Source organism: Siphateles boraxobius, unplaced genomic scaffold (genome assembly GCF_051911475.1).
Source record: "Siphateles boraxobius isolate OS27281-9 unplaced genomic scaffold, OSU_SipBor_1 5, whole genome shotgun sequence".
Classification (NCBI taxonomy): Eukaryota; Metazoa; Chordata; class Actinopteri; order Cypriniformes; family Leuciscidae; genus Siphateles; species Siphateles boraxobius.
Window position 1 is genome coordinate 8831794 of NW_027509141.1, and position 23803 is coordinate 8855596.

General features: G+C 39.9%; 2 protein-coding genes across 2 annotated transcripts in view; both read left to right on the plus strand.

Moving 5' to 3' along the window:
* The window catches only part of LOC143711295 (amyloid-beta A4 precursor protein-binding family A member 3), a 76650-nt gene that overhangs the window by 17305 nt on the left and 35542 nt on the right, over positions 1-23803 (plus strand). The window lies entirely within an intron of this gene.
* On the plus strand, positions 942-11570 carry slc35e1 (solute carrier family 35 member E1). Its single transcript, XM_077202676.1, has 6 exons — positions 942-1325; positions 6976-7046; positions 7156-7293; positions 7380-7505; positions 8915-9160; positions 9256-11570. The coding sequence occupies exons 1-6, from the start codon at positions 995-997 to the stop codon at positions 9469-9471; spliced, it is 1128 nt and encodes a 375-aa protein (XP_077058791.1). The 5' UTR covers positions 942-994; the 3' UTR covers positions 9472-11570.

Sequence of the window (23803 nt, forward strand, 5' to 3'; positions counted from 1 at the left end):
TACACTTTCCATGTCAGGTGGAACAACTGCAGTATATACATGCAACTATTCGGTTGTACAGCCTGACATGAAAACAGTCAAAACAATTATTTAAACACCTTGAAAAGTTATTTTACAACTGAAACTTGTTTAAACATTGTTCATAAGTCCAAATTATGCATTTTGAAAATATTTTAAAAAATCAATGACCCATATACCATACTGGATATATACTATGAAACCTCTGTCCTGACTTTGAACAATGTATACATTTTTTATTCCTGAGGTAAAATATAATATGCTTCGAAATAATTTAGAGCATTGTTTACACTTTCAGTATACGAGACCGACAAATGAATTAGAATGAAAACTGCAGTTCCTTAATTTCTCCTGTAGATGACTTAATTTACCTACAAATTTTCATCGGTACAGAATAATAGAAGCGCCTTGGCTTTCATGCAAGCAAAACTATTTTGTACTGTTTTCCTCTCATAATAACTTTTTTAAAAATATATAATAGCAACCTGTAGTACGCTTTATAGGACTTTTTGTATTGCACTTTTCTGCAACTGATGACTTGCCTAGACCTAAATCTTTTTATGACGTCTGAATCATTTACATAATATATGTAGCCCCTAAAAGGACCTGTGGTGGTGATGGGAAAAATATAACTCTCGCAAACCTTCAGACAGTGTAAGGAAGGAGCTTTTAGAAGGAAGTAAATTTTGGGGGAAAGCAGACTGGTTTAATTAAATCCGCCATCCAAGCTTTATATATGATGCTGTCGCATGTCATTTACGCTGGTTTGCATTTTAAGAGAGCACAATATGTGTATAATTGCGGGAAGCTCTTCAAAATGAACCCCGTGTAAACAATGCAGACTGCACACCTCTAACAAAAAAACTCCAGGTTACCATGGTGAATTTTCGTAGGGGCGTGACTTTAGCGTTCTCACGTGACTCCTCCACCAGCGATTCCTCCAGAGTAGACGTCGCGTCGTGGCTTGCGCTGAAAGATGGCCGCGGTGGAGCAGCGTCCGCCCGTGCGGGAGGGAATGCGGATCGCGGTGCTGTGTCTGTGCTGGTACACCGTCAGCTCGGGCGGCAACGTGATCAATAAAATCATCCTCAACGGCTTCCCTTATCCGGTCACGGTCTCTCTTTTCCATATCGTCTCCATCATCGTGTTTCTCCCGCCGCTGTTGCGAGCCTGGAGCGTCCCGCGAGCGGAGGTACCGGCCCTCTACTACCGCTGGTACATTCTGCCGCTCGCCTTCGGGAAATACTTCGCCTCCGTCTCGGCCCATTTCAGCATATGGAAGGTCCCGGTGTCGTATGCGCACACTGGTAAGTAACGGGGGGCTTTCGGTTATTCTTATCGGCTGTAACAGGCCTTATTATTAGAAGTCAATGAAAGTGAACGCAACTAGCCAACCTGTTCGGATGTGTCGATTTTGCTCGGTTCTTTTAATCGAGTTTAAATCAATGTGCGTTATTGCTGTTTAACCCTTAACCACAGTTGGGATACTAACCATCTGCGTTCCCCCCGACATTTAAACGCCCACTTTCATCCAAACACAAAGAAACAAATTGAAATGATGATTTAATGATTCATCGGTAATTGCTTTACGATCGAGCATTGATAACATTACACTTTATTGAAGTATTCTTAGACTACGTCACTTCCGCACTTTTAATACGTACTGCCACATCATCCACCTGCGTGGCTGTGCAGACTAGTTTGGGAAGCTTCAATTCCTTTTGTTTATGTATGAGACAAGTGACGCCCATTCTTATCAAATCCTGCTGTAGTAATCATGATAGAAGAACAACTTCATCTGTCAAATGTACAATAACAGAGTATAGCTGTGTATAATGCCATGACCTGTTCAGAAAAGCATTGAAAAGTATTTAAATCTAACTTAATTCGCATTTCACACAGTGACAGTAGCGTCCTGCAAACTGTATTAAGCATGTTATCAGCATATATATATCCTATCTTTTATGAGCTCTTCAATTTTATCATTTTATCTGATTGATTGTCTTGACCATTGGCTTGTTGTGGCTTTTGCAATGTTAGGCTGCGTGCCTCCATTCATTTTCATCATCTACAATAACTTGGTAGGGAAACATAAAGTGATATTGAATTTTAGTTCACCGAATGTATTTCAAAGGTATGCAAAAACTTGTAAATGTAGACATCTGTGACTTTTGCCTGTTCTCTATCCCCCCCCCCCCCCCCCCAGTTGTTTGTGGTCTCTTAACATTTTAAAAGCATAACAACAAAAATGCACTGACTTTAGACATTTATTCAAATATATATATAGAGAGAGTACATTTGCCAAGTCATCAAAAATCTGGTTTTGTCTATGTATGCTAAAATGTTTTTACAAAAAAAAATTCACAAGGCTGCAAGTTTTTTTTTTTAAATCAGAAAGCAGGCATTAGGATATGCTTGTCATATTGCTTCTGGGTTATTAAACTCCTTGCTGATTTAAGTGATTTTCTACTTGGTTTCCATTTATGCAGATTATTTAGTCTAGTCAGCTTTTCTGTTGGAAAAACATTTGGTCACAGTTTAGTTTAGGGTCCAATTCTCACTGTTAACTAACTATTAACTACAACTTTTGCCTTAAACTCCCAATTACTGCTTATTAAAGGTGCAGTAAGTAATTTCTGAGAAACACTGTTGAAAGTGGATCGGACCAAGCACCACAACAAGCCATTCAGCAGTAAGGGTGTACTAATTAGGGAGAGGTGCATGTGTTGAATGATTACGCGTGCAAGCACAATTATCCATGAACTTGATAAATGTTGCAGGAATCTTCTACTATCCACAACCAAATGCCTTTCAACTTGCTTGTGCAAAATTAAATGAATGTGTAGCATTTTGTACAAATAGAGACATTTTTATTTGTGTGAAATTTCACTTTAAACATTGTCTTTTTAACAGGCTATAAGGAAGGAAAATGCCCTTAACGTGAAACTTTCCACGTCGCGTTCATATAGGCTCTTGTCTTGTCTGTATATAGTTTTCCTCCCATAGAGCATATTATAAAGAAAAAGCTTAAAGTTTATGCAGTTAGACGGTGATATTATATATTGCACATAAAGTGTTTTATAATGGTTTTCTATGGGAGTGGTTCTATAGGTGTTCATAATCTGATTTAATCTGTTTGCCTCTACAAAGTATGCTCTTTATTAATAAGGTAGGCCTATATTGTGTACTAAATATGGTGCTTCATTATCACTTTCTTAAGCCACATTAAGCGTATTATGGCGAAGAACGCTCGATTACGGTGCCGTTATCTGTTTTAGCAGCTACTGCCATCTTCTAGCGGTAGCAGGTTTTCTCAGACAGCTGTGTGTGGATCGTGCAAGGCTAAACCGGCGAAATGAAAGTCTCAAAATCCAAATGAATCAAATGGGATCGGCTCAGAAACGAGTCAATGAATGAACGCTTGCCACCTGATCCACAAATGCACATCTTACTTGTTAAATGCACAAATTCTGACCTACATTAATACAAAATCAAGGTTTTTTACTAACAACTATGTGTCTATTTGTACAAAATGCTGCACATTCATGTGGTTCTGGATTTTGCACACAAGTTCCTAGTTTGAATGTAGTGACGCACATTTGTGAATTTGTCAAATAGATGGATAGTTGTGCCCACGTTATACTATATTCATCCCATAGTATGGGTACAATCCTTTTGGGTTGGGGCGTGTTTGTTTTGGTGATTTCAAATATCAACAGCATTTCTCAGAAATCGCTTAACGCACCTTTTAATAGTTCGTAAGGTAGTTGTCAAGTTTAGGTATGGAGTAGGATTAAGGGATGTAGAATATGGTCATGCAGAATAAGGCATTAATATGTGCTTTATAATTACTTATAAACAGCCAATATCCTAGTTGTAAGCGCTTTATAATTACTAATAAGCAGCCAATATCCTAGTTATATGCGTGCTAATAAACAACTAGTTAATTCCGTTTGCAGAGACATATGATGGATTTGAGTTTGTTTGTTGCATATATAGCTTTAAACAGCTGTGTGTTTTAAATATGAAGCAGCATTAGTGCAGAAATCAGCAGGGAGAGTTAGAGCTGTCGCGATAATCGCAGTATTGTAGTTCCGCGCTACTGACAGGCCAACCGCAGGGATGCAAGTAACCGCAGCAACCATGATATTCGCATGTTTTCTTTTTTCATAAGGATTTACCCTTCTAGTTTTGAACTTCGTGCCATGTGTATTGAATGTTAAATACGTTAATAATGATAACAAGACTGTTTATCATGGTGATACAGAGGCTTCGTGGATTTGCACTTAAGCCTAATAAACAGACAGTGAATGAGAGATCGACTGAGGTTTTGCGATTACCTGCGTTTGTCTTTTAGGTCAAGTCATATATATTTGTGAAAAGGTTGCCGTGTATCAATTGAATCAATGCCATTTGTATGGGGTTAGGATTGTTGCATTATTCCAAACAAATAGATTGAGATTCATAAACAAATGTAGAGAGATTCACAAAAAAATATCAAATTCACAAATAAATAGATTACGATCCACAAATATATGTAAAGTGTTTAACAAAAATGTATAAAACTCACATATAAATAAAATGAGATTTGCAAATAAAAAAATATTTACAAATGTGTATTATATCACAAACACAACTCTGCCTAGCATTTATGTGTGAACCGCTTTCTGTGCATTTGTAAATCACTGCACGCATTTGTGAATCTCTTGTGCATTTGTAAATCCCCTCGCGCATCTGTGGATTTTAAGACACTTCTAGCGTCGACGTGCTGACAAATCCACAAATAAGTAACTCCACCCATCGTTTACCTAAGCCAATCAGATAATGGCCACATTGAGCTGACCAATCGTAGCACGTTCTCGCTACAACCAATAGCGTTAGGCTTTACACTCAGGGCGAGAACTAGGGTTGGGTATCGTTTGAATTTGAACGATTTCGATTTCGATTCCTTGTTTCGATTCCGGTTCCTAACGATTCTCGATTCCGATTCTTTTAAGAGGCAGGGTCAAAAAAGTTTAGGATATTTTAAATGAGCTAGCTAACCAACGATCTTTCTGAAGGAAATAGTCTAACCTTCTCCATCAATTTTTATTCTATGAACTTTTTACTTTTTATGAATTTCTCACAGGATTGTTTTCAACTACAATATAAATATCAAATCTATGAACTTGAATATAAATATTATGAATATATTTTCACAGGGGTACACTTTCCTCAAGAGAGCTTTATTTTTGAAAACCTCATGATAACACATTTACACATGAGTGTATGATGCTGCAGGTACTTAAACATGTTACCATGCTCCCACTGATGGGCTAATCTAGTGCAGAATAGCAAATAAACAATAAGAAACAACTTGTAAAACCTTCGTCATCTGGCGAGGAGAGAGCAACCAGCGAAATAACCTGTGCTCCGAACAGCGTCGAGAGCCCTTTTGGAACATATCCATGCCTTGGTTTGATGCTACGTTCACACCAGACCCGAATAGAGCGTCTGGCGCGAGTGATTTCAATGCAAAGACGCGTTACGCGCGTAAAAAATTCCTGCGGCGCGAATGGGGACAGGCCCGCTTTTCAGTTTATAATGTCTATGTTTAAATAGACGCGAATATTCCTTTTTTACGTGCGTCAATTTCGCTCTTGACGCACAAATGTATTCAAAGTGTTCAAGCGTATAACTAGACGCGGTAAGCGCGCGGTAGGCGTAGGGGTCATCGTCGCCGTATTTGTGTCCACCATACCCTTCGGAGGCGAACCCAGTGTGGCGAGTTTGTGGTTAACGCGGCGCGAATTGACGCCAAAGTTCAGATTTTTCAACTCGGGCGGCAGGCGCGTCAATGCACAAAATGCACCATTCCACAAATTACCGCGCCTATCTGCTGCTGTGGGAGACTCGGATTTACTACAGGACTGCCACGAAGGTAACCAATATTATCTGCACATTTATTGAATGGAAATGTTTCCGATTCACATATGCAAATTATTCTTCAGATGGCACCTTTATAGCAATGTGTGTGCAGTCGATCGCTCCGATTACATTAGGAAAACCGGCTATCGCTGCAGTTGCGTTTTAATGTTTGGCTGGTCAACTGCATCATATGGGAACCTTATACCTGGTAGACATGCGGATGATCCTGACCCATACCGCTGGCATTGCGCGGCTCAAAGACGACTGGCTTATTCCTGAGGGGTCTGTCAGTTCCCTTTGGAAAGAACCAGTTGCCAGGAAACCAAGTGTTGTCAGCACCTGCAAGGGAACGGTAATTGCGTGGCTCCTCGCTGTCTCTCTCTTTAGATTCGGACCCAACTCCGCACAGAGCTACAAGAGGATAGCCCTTGGAAATCTGAAACTGCTGATAAGCCAGTCATCATCCTGGGCCAGAAAATCATTGTGGTCCCTAAAAATTCGTTCTCTTCGGATTCTGCCATTAGCAATGTCCTCTAATAAGGCCAAAGCTGCCATTGCCATAGATTAAGGGTTGTATCAATTTGCATATGCTTTTATATGTTCTTACTTAATTGCATAATTGATAGAATATTCCCATAAGGCTCGTGTGACAATATATGTAAATTATTTTATAAATTGCAAATTAATAGCAATGCTTCCCACAGGTGGTAGTGCGATAGTCTTGTAGAACAATTCGCCGTGTAATGTTTGCAACTTAACTTCATTGCCTATAAGAGTCGCCAACGGACAAAAACTATGAGAAATGTATGTATGCCAGACATGAAATTGGCGTGGAGGAACGCACATTCTCACAGTAATTTCACTGTTAGTACATCCGACCGCGAGCATGAAAGCTGGCGTAAGCAAAGTTTTTGTGCGTACGCAAGATTGACACATGAGGCCCCAGGTGCAATCACAAAATTTTACAGAAGAATATGACTGTGACAAAACTTATGGCTGATGTTATTAGATGAGTGAATGCATGTCTTCTTTCCATTGTCTACTTCCTAGTGAAGGCCACCATGCCCATCTGGGTGGTTCTGCTGTCACGGATTATCATGAAAGAGAAGCAAACCACAAAGGTCTGTCTTCCTCTAAACAGTTAGAAATAAGTCATGTATTTACTGGATTTATAATGGTTTTAATAGTCACTGAAGTTTGGATTATTTATTTGCATGTTTCTTCGACCAGGTTTACGTGTCTCTAATACCCATCATTGGAGGTGTCCTGTTGGCCACTGCCACTGAATTGTCCTTTGACGTCTCTGGATTGATCAGCGCTCTGGCAGCCACGCTCTGCTTCTCGCTACAGAACATATTCTCCAAAAAGGTTCCTATTTCTATTAGGTGATGTATTTAAGTTAGAGAAATTCTGGGATGAGTTGCTGTATGAAATGATTTTTGTGTTTGTTTTAGGTCTTGCGTGACACAAGGATTCACCACCTTCATTTACTGAACATCCTGGGATTCAATGCACTTTTGTATATGCTGCCCACGTGGATTTTAGTGGACCTCTCCTCTTTCCTGATGGAAGGAGACCTGGTAAATATGTTTTTTATGAATATGAAAAAAGAAGGTCTTTATGTGTAAATCTGTCCAGAAATGTCCAGGTCATATCTGTCCCAAAATCAAAAGAAAAATAATTTTGTCATTGTCCTCCTAAACCATTGTAATGTAGAAATTAAATTACAATGGGTTCTGTTCGAACATCATGATTTTAATGCAATAATTTTATTTGTTTTAAAATTATCTTAATTTTAAATTCAGTAAAACAAATTGTACTTTACTTTTTTAAATTCAATATGGTAATATTTTTTTATCTTTACATGAAACAGTTAGGGAAGGTGGTGGTGTTTTTAATTGTGATGACATTTTTTGACATTCTTTTGATCAACAAAGATGCACACTGTAAAAATAAGTTGCTGTTCCCTAAATTTAAGTACAATGAACATGTTTAAGTAATTTCGACTTAAATTACATTAAACTGGCTTTAGAAAATGAGTTGGATCTTGTTGAATGCTACTTAACTTATTTTGAAGAGTTAAAGCAAAGTAAAAACAGAAGGCTGGAGTTGATGCTGAAAATTGCCACCCTTGCCATCACAGGAATTACGTCGCCTTGTAACATTAAGTTACATGTTGACAAGCCACAACCTTCACATGCTAGCATAAACGCTTCCGATAAATTATTTGTTAGTAAAGCATCTACATTAAAAAACCACTGTTAAAGCGTTAGTTCACCCAAAAAGTGTGTCATTAATTGCTCTAATTTTTGCAAATTCTGTCATTAATTACTCACCCTGACGTCTTTCTAAACCCATAAGACTTTTTTTCATCTTCGGAACACAAATGAAGATCTTTTTATTGAAATCTGAGAGATGTCTGTCCCTCCATTGACATCTACACAACTACCACTTTGACGCTTCAAAAAGTTCACAATTGAGCGGTTTAGTCCAAATTTTCTGAAGAGACTTGATCGGTTTATATGATGAACTGATTTAATTTAGGCTTTTACTAACAACGAACATGTCTGTGATTGGCTACATTGCTCACTGTTGCAAAAACGCGTTGTAAACAGAAACCTTTGACACTCTCCAGAGCACAAATACGCACTGGTGCGTTTGCCAAATATGATACTATTACAGAGAGCGCTGATCCTAGACCAGCAGTTATGGACCGCTTTTCCTTCTAGCAGCAGCGGGGGAAGGCTTACCCTGCATTAGATGCAAAACAATTTATACATTTTTTTACATATTTTATCTTTAGATATTTAAATGACAGTCCCGCAAATCATTTTATTCTTCTGCAATCCGCACACACAAGTGTTTTACCACCTGCACTCAGCCATCAAACCTTGTCCCGCGCCACACTGTTGCGTCGGGTCCTGCCAGGAGTGCAGGTGAATCTCCTAACTCACGCCCACGCTCATTTTTTCTCTGTTCTCTTCTACAGGCGGAGATTTCCAACTGGACAGGAACAATTGTGCTGCTCTTCATCAGTGGTATCTGCAACTTTGCACAAAACATGATCGCTTTCAGCGTTTTGAACCTGGTCAGCCCACTCAGTTACGCCGTAGCCAACGCAACAAAGAGGATCATGGTCATCAGTATATCCCTACTGATGCTCAGGAACCCCGTCAGCACAACCAACATTTTAGGCATGATGACAGCAATACTAGGTGTCTTCCTTTATAATAAGGTAATTTCCTTTTTTAGGCATATCATTACACAAATGATGTACAATTGCAATGCAAAAACTGATGTCAAATGAACTCGAATTGTTTTCCTCACCAGGCGAAATATGACACCAACCGGGAGGCCAAAAAGACACCGCTGCCAGTTTCAACACGGGATTTGGTGTCATTCGACAAGCCCCAGTCTAACGGGACCGGGCCCTTCACACACAGCTCAGACTTTCAGCACGGTCGGAGCACGGTACTCACCGACCACTTTCAGTACAGCCGACAGGCCTACACAACCAATTACAACTCCAGTCAGTATGTGGTGTGAGTCGAGCACTTCGAAGGACTCTAAAGACTCGTCTCAGACCCCCGTGCTTCAGAGGATGCATCTTTCATACGAACAAGGAAGAGTCGAAATGACTGGAAAAGGAATGTTTACTCACAAAATCCTACTGCTTTTCTTTTTCTTTGGTTATTTATTTCATCACAAACCTTTGCTTGTGTTTTCACATTTATTTTATGAGGAAATTCTCGGTGGTATGTGTAGATTACAGGAAGGTGCTGGGATTTTTGTTTTATTATTGTTTTTGCACAGGATGCATTTCAATGCATTTCAGAATGTAGCGTCTTCATCGCCATTATGTTACTATGAGTGAAGGACAGACAGACAAACAGTCATTTAACGTACACTGGGTCACTGCAAATACAACTGCGTCAGGGTATTAGTTAATGTTCGGATTTTGCGTTTTATTTGTAAATATTTTATTTATTTTTATAGGTGCATTGGTTGACCATATCATGGACTGAAAACACCCCCTTTGAATTTTAGAATGTCTAATGTCTGTGAAGGAGTCCCTTTTTTCTTTCCTCCTGGGGTGTTTAAATCATACAGAGGTCACTGTACAAGATCACTTGAATCATGGTGTACATTCATATGCATGATTATTATTTTTTGTATCTATTTTTTTTGTACTGAAGTGCTGACAGGACTTCTTCGATACAATGGCCATGACTTATGGGTCAGTATAATACATTTTGAATAGGAAGGTTCATAAAACAACTTAATATTTTTGGAAGCTGACATTTCAATTTGTATAAAATCTTAGTTCCTCAAACTGCAGTCTCATAAAAAGTCTGAGGACAGTTTCTAAAAACTGCTGATCCCTCGACAGTGAAATTTACGAGAATGCTCTTGTTAAAAGCTGCAATATTTGAGGGTGTAAAACCTGAAGTTAACAGAAACTGTTGACAAACTGGGGCTAAATATGCTCAAATGAGTTAGAGCTGAGAGTACTACACCTTTATTAGTAGCTGAAAGCATTAATAAAGTAGCCAGAATATATATAAAAAAAAAAAAAGGTGGGTTATTTCATAAAAACTGATTTTGAGATTTCTTGTGGGCCTGCTTTTTGGGTATAACTGACCCGTTATCGTCTTTGTTCCCAAAGTTATACCAATTTTAGCAAAATGTGTGAGGTGTTTTTTTTATTTTTATTTGTAAGCTAGCTGTTTTATTTCTCCATTTCTATGCTGTGTCTTGCTGCTGGAAAGTTAGACACATTTTTGGCTAAAAGCATGCACATTCTTGCATAACTGCTAAGAGAAAAGAACTTGGGGAGTTCTTTTTAAAATATATATTTTAAGTGTTGTATATTTTAAATGGCATCATGATATTTTTCACAAGGACAAGGTTCACGTGACATTCTCTCTCTGGATTTCGAGGATCGGTTCAGGCAGATTCTGTAGGCTGTGGGTGTGGTCTCTGCATTCTGTCTGTTTTTATTGGTCCACACCTTTTGCTCTTTCATTGTGACATTACTAGAGGTGTGCAAATTTCTTCTCTGCTGATTTTCCTACTTATTGCTTGTAGGTGATTGGTTGTAAATGTATAAGAAATACTGGGCTGACACAACACCGTTATTAACAAGATGCGAGTTAGCACTGGACTCTCAATGTCTCAAACTGAGATTTTAAAGAAATCTACATAACTTTTGATTTTTGTGTTGTATTATACAGTAAATAATTGTAAACTGAGCCAAAACCTTGGAAATATTCAGCTCAACAGAACCAATTTTACAATGACTTTACCTTCCCATTCAGAATATAATGCACTACTGTAGTATTTGATAAGTTTCCAATATTTAAGCTCTTAGACCTTTTCCCTGGGAGATTCATGTCATTATAATCTGACAGTCATGTTGTGTCACATTTAATAGTTTGTTTGTGTGTTTTTTCCATTTGTTTTTCTATGGTGTGGAAATGCATTGTCACACTTTCTGTGTTGAGATAGGTTTGCCTTCAGCCAGTGTTTATATGATTTGATTTTAAGATGCCTTGGTACGGTTAATGTTGCATTTTTTTTCTTGAAAAACTTAAAGGTTATAAGATGACATATTTTTAAATGTGAAAATAAAGAAGATTAATTGATAATGTTTGCTGTCATATTTGTTTGGTGCTTTGTAAAGCAGAATCCTAAAACTATTTGTTTCAATTAAATTTTGAATCTCATTTTTTTTATGTGGATTTGAATGTGTGAACGCCACTAGGCAGAAAATTGTACAAACACAAAAATAGCATTGTCCATTTTGTGTGTAATGAATGGCATATTAGCTACGCTATGTTTAAAATATCATACAGAGAATTACATATTCTGGGGTTTGAGCTAGAATTCTCAAATGTAGTTCTCATGTAAAAAAAAAACAAGTTACAAAATCAAGTTGCTTTATACAGGCTATAATTCCTAATTATGTTTAATGGCTTACAGATATAATTATTTTAGTAGTTGTTGTTTGCATTGGGGGGGTTTATTCCTTAATTTACCTTAAAACTGTTGGGTCAGAGACCATAGTGTGTGTGTTATTGGCCAAATCCTTCTGTAAAATGTGTATGTGTATATATATGTATAGGCTACTATATATATATATATATATATATATATATATATTAGGGGTGGGAATCTTTAGCCAACTCACGATCCGATTCCAAAACGATTCTTGATCTACTTTTTTTAATCAGTATTTTTGTTAGGTTTAAAAGAATAAAAAGATTGTGTTGATAAAATCCACTATTGTGTTATTTCCCCTATCTGACCGACAGAGGGAGATAAAGCTCTTTCTGGCTCAACTTTACTGTCTATGGTTTCGATAGGAGAGAACTTCACTGTAAACACAGACAGACTACGTTAGGATTTCTTTACTGCAACAAAATCAATGGGAGTCGAAGGCAATTTTGTTTTCCTTTATTTATATTTAAAAATGTATATTAAAATATTCAGACTAAAATAAACGACAGCCCAGGGCCATCAAACTAGAGACTCTGTACACCTATGCATGTCCGTCAGAAAAGGGAGTTTATTCAAGTTGTGCTATTGGTACACTTCTTTTAAAGTAAAAATAACTCTACTTTTTCTGTACTTTTCAGAAATATAGGCTACTTTATGTTGCTGCTACTCAGAAATATACTTAAAATTGCACGTATGCTTAGACAGAAATACTTGGGTAGACTGAGTACAGTTGAGACACTTTTTGCGTTTTGATTTTTCACAAAAATAGACACTGAAAAGAAGCGAATTTCTACATGACATGCCACATGACATTTCATTAGCTTGTAGACTAAGATATCATCAATCAATATAATGAACTGAACAGACTTGCATATTTAGCTGATTATTGCTGCTGAAAAATAGTCTTGTTTTGGTCTGTAGCCTATATCGGTCGCACCGAGAAAAAACATTTCGAGTTCTATAGACTGCCAAAAGTTAAAGACAAGAGTGCAAAAAACAGACAGGGATTAAAGTGAAAAAAATTCTTCTGACTTTAATTTTTTTCTGGCCAAGTCATATTCCTTTAACTTTATTTAAATAGTCGAGACCAATAGCGTTTTAAAGGAAGATGTTGTAAACCGCTTTAATATTGCCAGTTTGCATATTTTAAAAGCTATTTTAATCTATGAAAAAAATGACTTAGCTTGACAAATACTCAACCATCTACATAACTTTTTAGTGCATGTTTTTATTTATCTTATAAGACCAAACAATGCTAAACTACATTAATGTAGTTTGTTCCATGGCAAATCGTTTTGGCTGAGGGCAAAGTGAAGTTTCATAACTTTATATATTTAGGCTATTTAACTTTAACTTTGTAGCCTATTAGAGAGCTGACTAATGTTTGACTGAATTGTTTGCTTTATTGCTCATTGCATAGCTTCTTGAACACACAAATCGTATCTGAACAGTTGCGATACACAGTGTGGACATAATTTTAGATCAGATTAATCAACATTTTAGCCATAGTCAACGCTTCATTTACACTTGTGGCTATGCTGTGCCTCTCTCAACCACAAACGCCTTAATCTGTTTCCCTAAATGAAGCGTTGACTATGGCTAAAATGTAGACGTAAAGTAGTTAACCTTGGCTACATTCACACTGTCAAGTCCAAATACGATTATCTTTGTATCCGATTAATCTGATCTAAATTATGTCCACACTGTGTATCACAACTGTTCAGATACGATTTGTGTGTTCATGCAGCTCTTTGGCAATGGTGTTGCGTCGATAGAGGGGTTTGCATTTGCAATTAGAGACACCTGCAAAAGATTCCGAGGCTTTTAAAAACTCCCAGCCTGTTTCATTACTCAAAACCGCAATCATGGGTAAGACTGCCGACCTGACTGCTGTCCAGAAGGCCATCATTGACACCCTCAAGCAAGAGGGTAAGACACAGAAAGAAATTGCGGCGTGGCATGGAGGCAATCAGCCTGTGGCACTGCTGAGGTGTTATGGAGGCCCAGGATGCTTCGATAGCGGCCTTAAGCTCATCCAGAGTGTTGGGTCTTGCGTCTCTCAACTTTCTCTTCACAATATCCCGCAGATTCTCTATGGGGTTCAGGTCAGGAGAGTTGGCAGGCCAATTGAGCACAGTAATACCATGGTCATTAAACCATTTACCAGTGGTTTTGGGACTGTGAGCAGGTGCCAGGTCGTGCTGAAAAATTAAATCTTCATCTCCATAAAGCTTTTTAGCAGATGGAAGCATGAAGTGCTCCAAAATCTCCTGATAGCTAGCTGCATTGACTCTGCCCTTGATAAAACACAGTGGACCAACACCAGCAGCTAACATGGCACCCCAGACCATCACTGACTGTGGGTACTCCAGTGCTGCTTCTCTGTAGCCAAGGTCAGGCACTTCTGCCGCTGTTTCTGGTTCAAAAGTGGCTTGACGTGGGGAATGCAGCACCTGTAGCCCATTTCCTGCACACGCCTGTGCACGGTGGCTCTGGATGTTTCTACTCCAGACTCAGTCCACTGCTTCCGCAGGTCCCCCAAGGTCTGGAATCGGTCCTTCTCCACAATCTTCCTCAGGGTCCGGTCACCTCTTCTCGTTGTGCAGCGTTTTTTGCCACACTTTTTCCTTCCCACACACTTCCCACTGAGGTGCCTTGATACAGCACTCTGGGAACAGCCTATTTGTTCAGAAATTTCTTTCTGTGTCTTACCCTCTTGCTTGAGGGTGTCAATGATGGCCTTCTGGACAGCAGTCAGGTCGGCAGTCTTACCCATGATTGCGGTTTTGAGTAATGAAACAGGCTGGGAGTTTTTAAAAGCCTCAGGAATCTTTTGCAGGTGTTTAGAGTTAATTAGTTGATTCAGATGATTAGGTTAATAGCTCGTTTAGAGACCCTTTTCATGATATGCTAATTTTTTGAGATAGGAATTTTGGGTTTTCATGAGCTGTATGCCAAAATCATCAGTATTAAAATAATAAAAGACCTGAAATATTTCAGTTGGTGTGCAATGAATCTAAAATATATGAAAGTTTAATTTTTATCATTACATTATGGAAAATAATGAACTTTATCACAATATGCAAATTTTTTGAGAAGGACCTGTATATGCACAGCCGCGCTCTATCTGCGCCGGTTTTCAAAAATAATAATGTTCTGCTTGTCCGGCACTTTGCAACAACACAGCCTTGTTTCGGCAGCAACTTTCAGCATGTTTCCTATAACAACGTCTGGCGTTTACATTTTACATGGCGTGAGAAAGTCACATACCACGCGAAATCCGACCAGAGCGTTCAGACTGAAGCAGACTTCCTGATAAGTGATTTGAATAGGATTTCAAACCACATATGGATGTAGCACTAGCTTGAAACGGATTTCATGTGCTTTTTTTGGACTGACAATCTGAACGTATAGCCTATGTCGGGATAGGAAATAACGTTAGAAGGAAGGATAGCGGTGCGGTAAGGGCGAGAGAAGCTAGCTCGTTCGTTTTACCTCATATTAACATTAGTTCATCAAAATTCCGCGCTCCTTCCTGCTTACGAAGGCCTTCTCTATAAAATTTCGCAGCTTCCATGTGTTTTTTCTGTAGTTTAGAAATCATAAATTAGTGTAACAATGTGTATGCTACAGTAGCAAATAAACAGTGCAATCCATGCTGTTGTTTACATTCAAGTATCTCCAATATTAGGGGTGTAACCAGTGGTTAAAGTGGGATTTGGTAGGTGGGGGAACCCTCAAATTTTGTGTAGGTGCAACAGGGAAAAATGACTCACCGTGGGACAACATGTGTATCGTGGTATAGGAATACTTTTTGGGACAAGAGTGTCACTGTGGCACCACATATCACAATACTTATGTACTTGATATTAGATTATCATTAGATTTGATAGATGCATTAGATTATTTGTTAATACCTGCTGCTCTCTCATCTTAATCTTAATTTTTCTCTCAGTCTCCTTATCCTGCCATATTTCTTCCCCTCCTAAAGCTGAACTTTGATAGTCTTTTCAGTTTCGTCTGTGTCTGTGAAGAAAGTAAACATATAGGCCTAGCCTCAACTGATGAGTTTTATGAGTAATTTTCTTAGATAAGTTAATTTACTCAAGGCTTTCAGATCAGCATTGCCAATAGGTACCTTCTACAAGCTTTGGAATTTGAAAAGTAATTTTAAATAATACAAATTATAGGCTACGTTTAACGCAGTTAGTGGAATTGGCAGACGTTCCCTCAGGCATGCGTTGTGGAAACGCTTCAAAAAAGCATTCTCATGTGTAAATATGCAGCATTAATGCACGGCGATTTTGAACGAATATTTAATGTCGATAATGGTTACATAATATTAAAACTAATCCTGCTATTGATATCTTTGTAAGACTGCCGACCCTATAGAACAGTGGCAAGGGAAAACAATGTCCGTCTAAATATCGAACATTATACTAACTTTACCGCGCTCAACCACCGTGAGTGCATTTCACGCATTTAAATCACTCGCGTTCAGCGGGGAGGTTGGTCGGCCAGTCGGTCCATCTCGGGACCAGCGAGATTCGTTGAGATTAATGAATCTATTTGTTTAATAATTTATCTGAGAATTTAACTCTCATAATTTAACACAAAACTGACGGTTCGGTTCTTCCCACGGTTTTGACGTCTCGGTTCGGTTTCGGTTCGGTGGGGTGGAGTTGAGACACTGATTGAGCGATTACACGACTTGTCATGCCTTTCAGTAAGTATACTGTATCTTTCAACATACCTTCAGGGGTCCATTCATGTTTATTCTGTAACTGAGGAAGAGATGATTGCGTTTACTCACGCTCCGCACTGCCGCTTGAGATGAGGCGCTAGTAGGCCTACAGCGATCTGTCAAGCCACAGCAAAGAGTGCCAAAACGGCATTTATTGTTTGAATTTCGTGATCAGATAGACAGAATTTGAAAGATTACACCTTGCTTATTATCGAAAGTAACAAAACATGGAGCTTGCTATTATATGGTGTTAAGTGGTTAGGCTGCAAAACTGACTTCGTTGTGTACACAAGACATGAGGTCCGATGACCCAGGGCTGGGTGGTGGAGCGGGGAGCGGGGCGTGTTCGGTTTGCCATGAGAGAATCGCTATTCCTATTGTGGGTTCTGTATTGCGTTTTTTTGGTTCGGTTTGAATATCGTTACACCCTTATTCAATATGGCCGCGCATCCGGGTAACTGACCAAATCGTGACGTATGTGCAAACTGTTAATGCAGAGCCATGGATGCATTTACACTGCAATAACAATTGCGTAAATAATGATATGAGATTAATTTTTTTAATATAACATTTTGAATATAGAAATATGAAATGAGAGAATCGATGAAACATTTAAGTATGAAACGAAAACAGCCAGTAGGTGGTGCCAAGCCACCGTCTTAACCAGTGAGTTCAATCGTTAAAGGGTAACTAAACCCCTGGTCAGAGCCTGACTCCACCCACTGGCAATATTTGAAAAATGCTGGAAAAGTGGGCAGAGCCCAGCGGAGGGGGGCCTGCACCTGAGACGCACTTCTTTGCATGGAACCTGCCACGTCACCAACCACCCCTTACGTCACGAACCACCCCAAACATCCAATAGGAAAATTCAACTGCAGTAGCCACCGTTCAACCTGAAGAGGGCAGCACTCAGACGTTTTTACACCATATATTGTAGAATTAAAACACTTTATACACAAATGTCAAAAAAGTTACTCGAATCAATGAACAGTACTAATAAATCCCCGTTCTTACAGATCATTAACTAAAAAAATTTGGTTTAGGGTTTAGTTACCCTTTAATTCAGACGATTCGTTCAGATAGACTACTGATTCGTTCAGTAAGAAAACACCACGTGTTGCTTAGAGGCGCAGCGGTTCTGGGGAGTTTGGAACTTTTTTCTTCTGAAGAAGAAACAGCAAAAAAGAAAGAAAAATTATTTTTCAACACTCTTCCCATTTTTCTTCCAATCTTCCATATTTTTCATCATGTTATAATAAAATTATCACATATATAGGCTTTTTTTTACACCATTTTTAATTGGGGCATTTATTTATTAATTGTGTTGTTTGCAGGTGCATTGGCGGTGGTAAACCAACCAAATAAACCAATTTGGGGGTGTTGATGTACTCGATCTACTACATCTGTGCTTGGATCATCGTTTTGAATCCCATCCGGACGAAAATGCGATTTGCTTAGCCTTTTGTTTAAAATGTTGCTTTTTTTAATCAAACTTACCCACATACAAGAGTTGATATAGAAGGATGCACGAATAAATACTACAATAAAATGTGTTTTAAAATGGAAAGAGTTAAAGGTAGATTTCAGGTATAAAAATGAATACCTAAATAGGAACATAGTATACTTAAAGTGCAAAAATAAAATATATATAGTAAACTGTAAGTATGATGTTACTGATTCGTTCAGTAAGAAAACACCACGTGTTGCTTAGAGGCGCAGCGGTTCTGGGGAGTTTGGAACTTTTTTCTAATGAAGAAGAAACAGCAAAAAAGAAAGAAAAATTATTTTCCAACACTCGCCCGTGTGCTAGTATATCATATTATGTTATAATAAAATTATCACATATAAAGGCTTTTTTTACACCATTTTTAATTGGGGCATTTATTTATTAATTTTGTTGTTTGCAGGTGCATTGGCGGTGGTAAACCAACCAAATAAACCAATTTGGGGGTGTTGATGTACTCGATCTACTACATCTGTGCTTGGATCATCGTTTTGAATCCCATCCGGACGAAAATGCGATTTGCTTAGCCTTTTGTTTAAAATGTTGCTTTTTTTATCAAACTTACCCACATACAAGAGTTGATATAGAAGGATGCTCGAATAAATACTACAATAAAATGTGTTTTAAAATGGAAAGAGTTAAAGGTAGATTTCGAGTATAAAAATGAATACCTAAATAGGAACATAGTATACTTAGAGTGCAAAAATAAAATATATATAGTAAACTGTAAGTATGATGTTATATTTACTTAAAGAAAACTTGCAAGTACAATTGCAGTATAAAACTACTAAACTAGTAGTTTACTGAGAGTATGGGCTACTTCAAGCTATACTTTCATAAACTATAAAACAAGTATTTTACTTGTAAACTATCAGTATACACCTATAAGTTCACTTGTAGTATAGTTGCAGTACAAATGAAAAACATAGTTGTAAACTGTGTACTCAGAGTTTACTGTTACACTCAAAGGTGCTCTAAGCGATGCCGGGTGACGTCACTTCTTGTTGTAACGAGGACGCTGAGCCTGAGTGAGAATCCATGTGCGGAAGTTTATTAAAGACAGTTTCCACAAACAAATACAATAAGGCAGGCAGAGGGTCAAAACCAAGGTAGCAATCAGATCTTTCAACATACAAAGGGGAGTTCCAGAAGGCAATAGTGAGTAGGCAGGCAAAAGGTCCAAGCAAAAACATCAGTCCGATCAGGCAACCAAAACAATGGGATAATCCAGAAAATCGAGAAACAGATAACCAGGCAGAATCATACACAGTAGACAAGCATTTGTTCGCAATGAGTATAAGAATGGTCTCTGGTTAAATAGCAGTCAAACAGGAAATGAGTGCAGAAGAAGCAGAGGGAGGAGAACACAGTCAGTACTCAGGTGAGGGCGCCCTCTGCTGGTTTGGCATTACAGAACCCCCTCCTCTAGGAACGACTCCTGGAGCTCGACGTGGGCGTCCCCGTGGTCGGTCAGGTCTGGCTCGATGAAATTCCTCGATAAGAGATGGATCCAAAATGTCCCGGGCGGCTACCCACGATCTCTCCTCAGGTCCATAGCCCTCCCAGTCCACCAGATATTGGAGCCGACCCTCTCTTCGTCTTGAGTCTAGTAACTCATTCACTTGATAAGCAGGAGTTCCATCAATGTCCAATGGAGGTGGTGGTTCTGGGGTCTCATGACCAGGGTCAGCATTCGGGTGGACCAGTTTGAGGAAGGAGACATGGAAGGAGTAATTATTTAGGTAATTATCAGGAAGCTCGAATTGGTAAGTTACCTCATTAATTCTCTTGAGAATCTTAAAAGGGCCAACATACCTTGGACTGAGCTTCCTGCTTGGCAGCCGTAACTTGATGTTTTTTGTCGAGAGCCAGACCTGTTGTCCTTGTTGGTAGGGAAGATGTGGGCGACATCGTCTGTTGGCCTGGAACTCCTGTGTTCTCACGGCCCGCTGGAGACGGACGTGTGCACTGTCCCACACCCTCTCGCTACGTTGGATCCAGTCGTCCACCGCTGGGACTGAGGAAGGTTCGCCAGACCACGGGAACAAGGGAGGTTGGAACCCCAGGACGCACTGGAAGGGGGTCAGGCCTGTGGATGTGTGTGTGAGAGAGTTCTGAGCATATTCTGCCCAAGGTAGAAACTCAGACCATCGATGTTGTTCTCGACTGCAGTAGGTTCGTAGGTATCTGCCGATTTCTTGGTTGAGGCGTTCAACTTGGCCGTTGGCTTGAGGATGATATCCTGATGTGAGACTTACGTTGATATCCAGTTGTTTGCAGAAAGCTCTCCAGACTTGGGAAGTGAATTGTGTGCCTCGATCGCTGACAATATCTTCTGGGAGACCATATACTCTGAAGACATGGTGGAACAGGGCTTGGGCTGTTTCCATGGCGGTAGGTAGTCCTTTTAATGGGATTAGACGACAGGATTTTGAGAAACGGTCTATAATGACTAGAATAGTGGTACAATTGTCGGAGGGAGGTAGATCAGTGACAAAGTCTATGGATAGGTGGGACCATGGGCGTTGTGGGATGGGTAGTGGTTGTAGGAGACCGGAGGGTAATTCTTTAGGGGTTTTGGACTGGGCACAGACTTGACAAGACTTTACATGAGAGGCGACCTCTTTGGCCATTGCAGGCCACCAAAATGAATTTTGTAGCAGACGTATAGTACGAGAAATACCGGGGTGGCCTGCACTAATAGAAGTGTGGATCCATTACATGATACGTTGACGTAGACATCGTGGTACGTACTGTTTGTCATGAGGGCAGTGAGTGGGTTATGGTTCACGTTGTTGTTCTTGTTGTAATTCCTCCATGATGTCCCAGGAAACTGGAGCGAGGATGACAGTGAGGAAGGATGGGTTCTGTGGTGAGATGTTCTGTGGGAAGGTCGTATCGTCTGGAGAGGGCATCTGCTTTACAGTTCTTACTGCCGGGCCGATAGGTTACTGTAAACTGGAAGCGGGTAAAGAAGGGTTAGGGTTAGGGGTTAGGTTAGACCCCTAACCCTAACCCTAACACTAGCCCAACGAGCTTGACGTGGGTTAAGACGTTTTGCACTTTTGATATATTCCAAATTTTTGTGATCTGTGATGATTAGAAATGGGTGGACCGCCCCCTCCAACCAATGTCGCCACTCCTCGATGGCTGCCTTCATGGATAGCAGTTCCTTGTTCCCCACATCATAATTCCGTTCAGCGGCGGTTAGTTTCCTTGAAAAGAATGCGCACGGGTGCAGTTTGCCTGGTTGACCGTGTCTCTGTGAGAGTACTGCCCTGATTCCACAGTCGGAGGCATCCACTTCTACTATAAAAGGTTAACTGGGGTCTGGGTGTTTCAGAATGGGGGCAGAGGTGAATCTTTCTTTCAGTGTGATAAAGGCATTGTTGGCTTCTTTATTCCAGCTTAGCTTTGTGGGTTTACCTTTTAGAAGTGATGTTAGTGGGGACGCTATGGTGCTGTAGTTGCGGATGAAACGTCTGTAGAAGTTTGCAAAGCCTAAGAATCTTTGCAATTCCTTGACTGTTGTGGGTTGGGGCCATTCGGTGACTGCTTGAACTTTTACTTCATCCATTTTTACTCCATGGTGACTTATGTGGTAGCCTAGGAACGAGGTTTGATTAACATGGAATTCACATTTTTCTGCTTTGACATAGAGCTGATTTTCGAGTAATCGAGAGAGGACGATTTTAAACTGGTTGAGAAGGTCCTTGAAGATTTCATTGATGAATGACTGGAAGATGGCGGGTGAGTTGGCCATCCCATACGGCATAACTTGGTACTCATAGTGCCCCCTGGTGGTGAGAAAAGCAGTCTTCCACTCATCACCTTCTCTTATCCTAATTAAGTTGTAGGCACTTCTTAAGTCCAGTTTAGTGAAAATGGTGGCTTCCCGCAGCTGTTCTAGGGCAGAGGGTACTAAAGGAAGGGGATAACGAAATTTGACAGTCACATTATTTAGTCCTCTGTAATCGATGCAGGGTCTTAGTCCTCCATCCTTCTTTTCAACAAAGAAGAATCCTGCAGCTGCTGGAGATGTAGATGGACGAATACAACCTGAGTGCAGAGCCTCTTTAATATAGTCTCACATTGCTTGACTTTCAGTATGTGAGAGAGGGTAAACTTTGCTTTTGGGAGGCATGGCATTTGGAAGCAGATCAATAGCACAGTCCCAGGGTCGGTGTGGTGGTAGCTGTGTTGCCTTGGTTTTGCTAAAGACTTCAGAAAGATTGTAGTAATAGGCGGGGATGTTCACAGTTTTGTGGGTATCTGGACTTTCAATGCTGGTTGTGAGACATGGTTGGGGTTCAGTGGGGAAGCAGTGATTTAGACAAAATGTGGACCAATGAGTCAGCTCACCATGATACCAGGAAATGTCAGGGTCGTGAATAGATAGCCAGGGATGTCCCAGGATGAATTTCGAATTTGAGAGAATCAACGATATACAATGTGATAGACTCTTGATGCAGCAAACCAACATTAAGTGTGAGAGTTTTTGTTTGATGAGTGATCCCCTCTCCAATGAGTGTATCATCGATGGCCTTGATTTTGATAGGTGGGGTACATGGTTGCATGGGGATGTTATACTTCGTGACCATGTCCTTGTTAATCAGATTCAGAGCAGCTCCATATTCAATCATCGCTGTTAATTCAAGAATCAACGTGTCAATCTTGAGAGTAATGGGTAAGGTAAATGATTTGTTACTGAGTAAGGAGAAATGTTCGATATTTACCATGGGAACAGCTTGGGATTTGTATGGACATCCTAGACTGCGATGGCCTGCTTCACCACAGTAAAAGCATAACTGATGTTGCCGACGCCTCTCCCTTTCCCCTTCAGAAAGTCGGGAGACGTTGAGTTGCATAGGTTCATCGTGAGTGTGTGCCTCGATAGTGACTGGAATCTGTGAATTGCCCTGATTTTCTCTGCTGCCCTTGCGTTTCGGAGCTTGTCTCATGGCAAGAGTGACAAATTCAGAAAAAGAGGAATTCTCTCCTTTACAAGCTAGTTCGGTTTGCAGTTCCGTGTTGAGACTACGGTGAAAAATGGCTTTTAAAGTGATATCATTCCAACCACTCTGTGCAGCAAGTGTTCTGAATTCAATAGCATATTCAGCAGCGGTGCGGTTACCTTGTGTGATGTTAATGATTTGTGTTGACACATCTTTGCCTCCGGCGGGGTATTCAAACACTTCACGGAGTTGCTGGATGAAATAATCCACTGAATTTCTGAACCGTGAATCAGAGTCCCAAACTGCTGCAGCCCAGTCGATAGCTCTCCCCGTTAACAACGTCATTAAAAATGCACTTTCCTCTCCTCTGATTCGAATTTATCCCCTTGATGATCAAAGTACAGTCTGATTTGACAAATGAAGCCCTTACATTGTTCAGCAGTACCATCAAACTTTTCAGGAAGAGCAAAGCTTACCGTCTTTGGCGTTGTCTGTGGGAGTGATCGGATGTAGTGCGTTAGATGTTCGTTGACTGATTGGAGCTTGGTTAGTTGTTCCTGGTATCCCTTTAACATATCGCTTTGATAAGCGAATGCTGCTTGCAGATTCGAAACTTACGCTGGATTCATGGGAGGCGAAGTATTCTGTAACGAGGACGCTGAGGCTGAGTGAGAA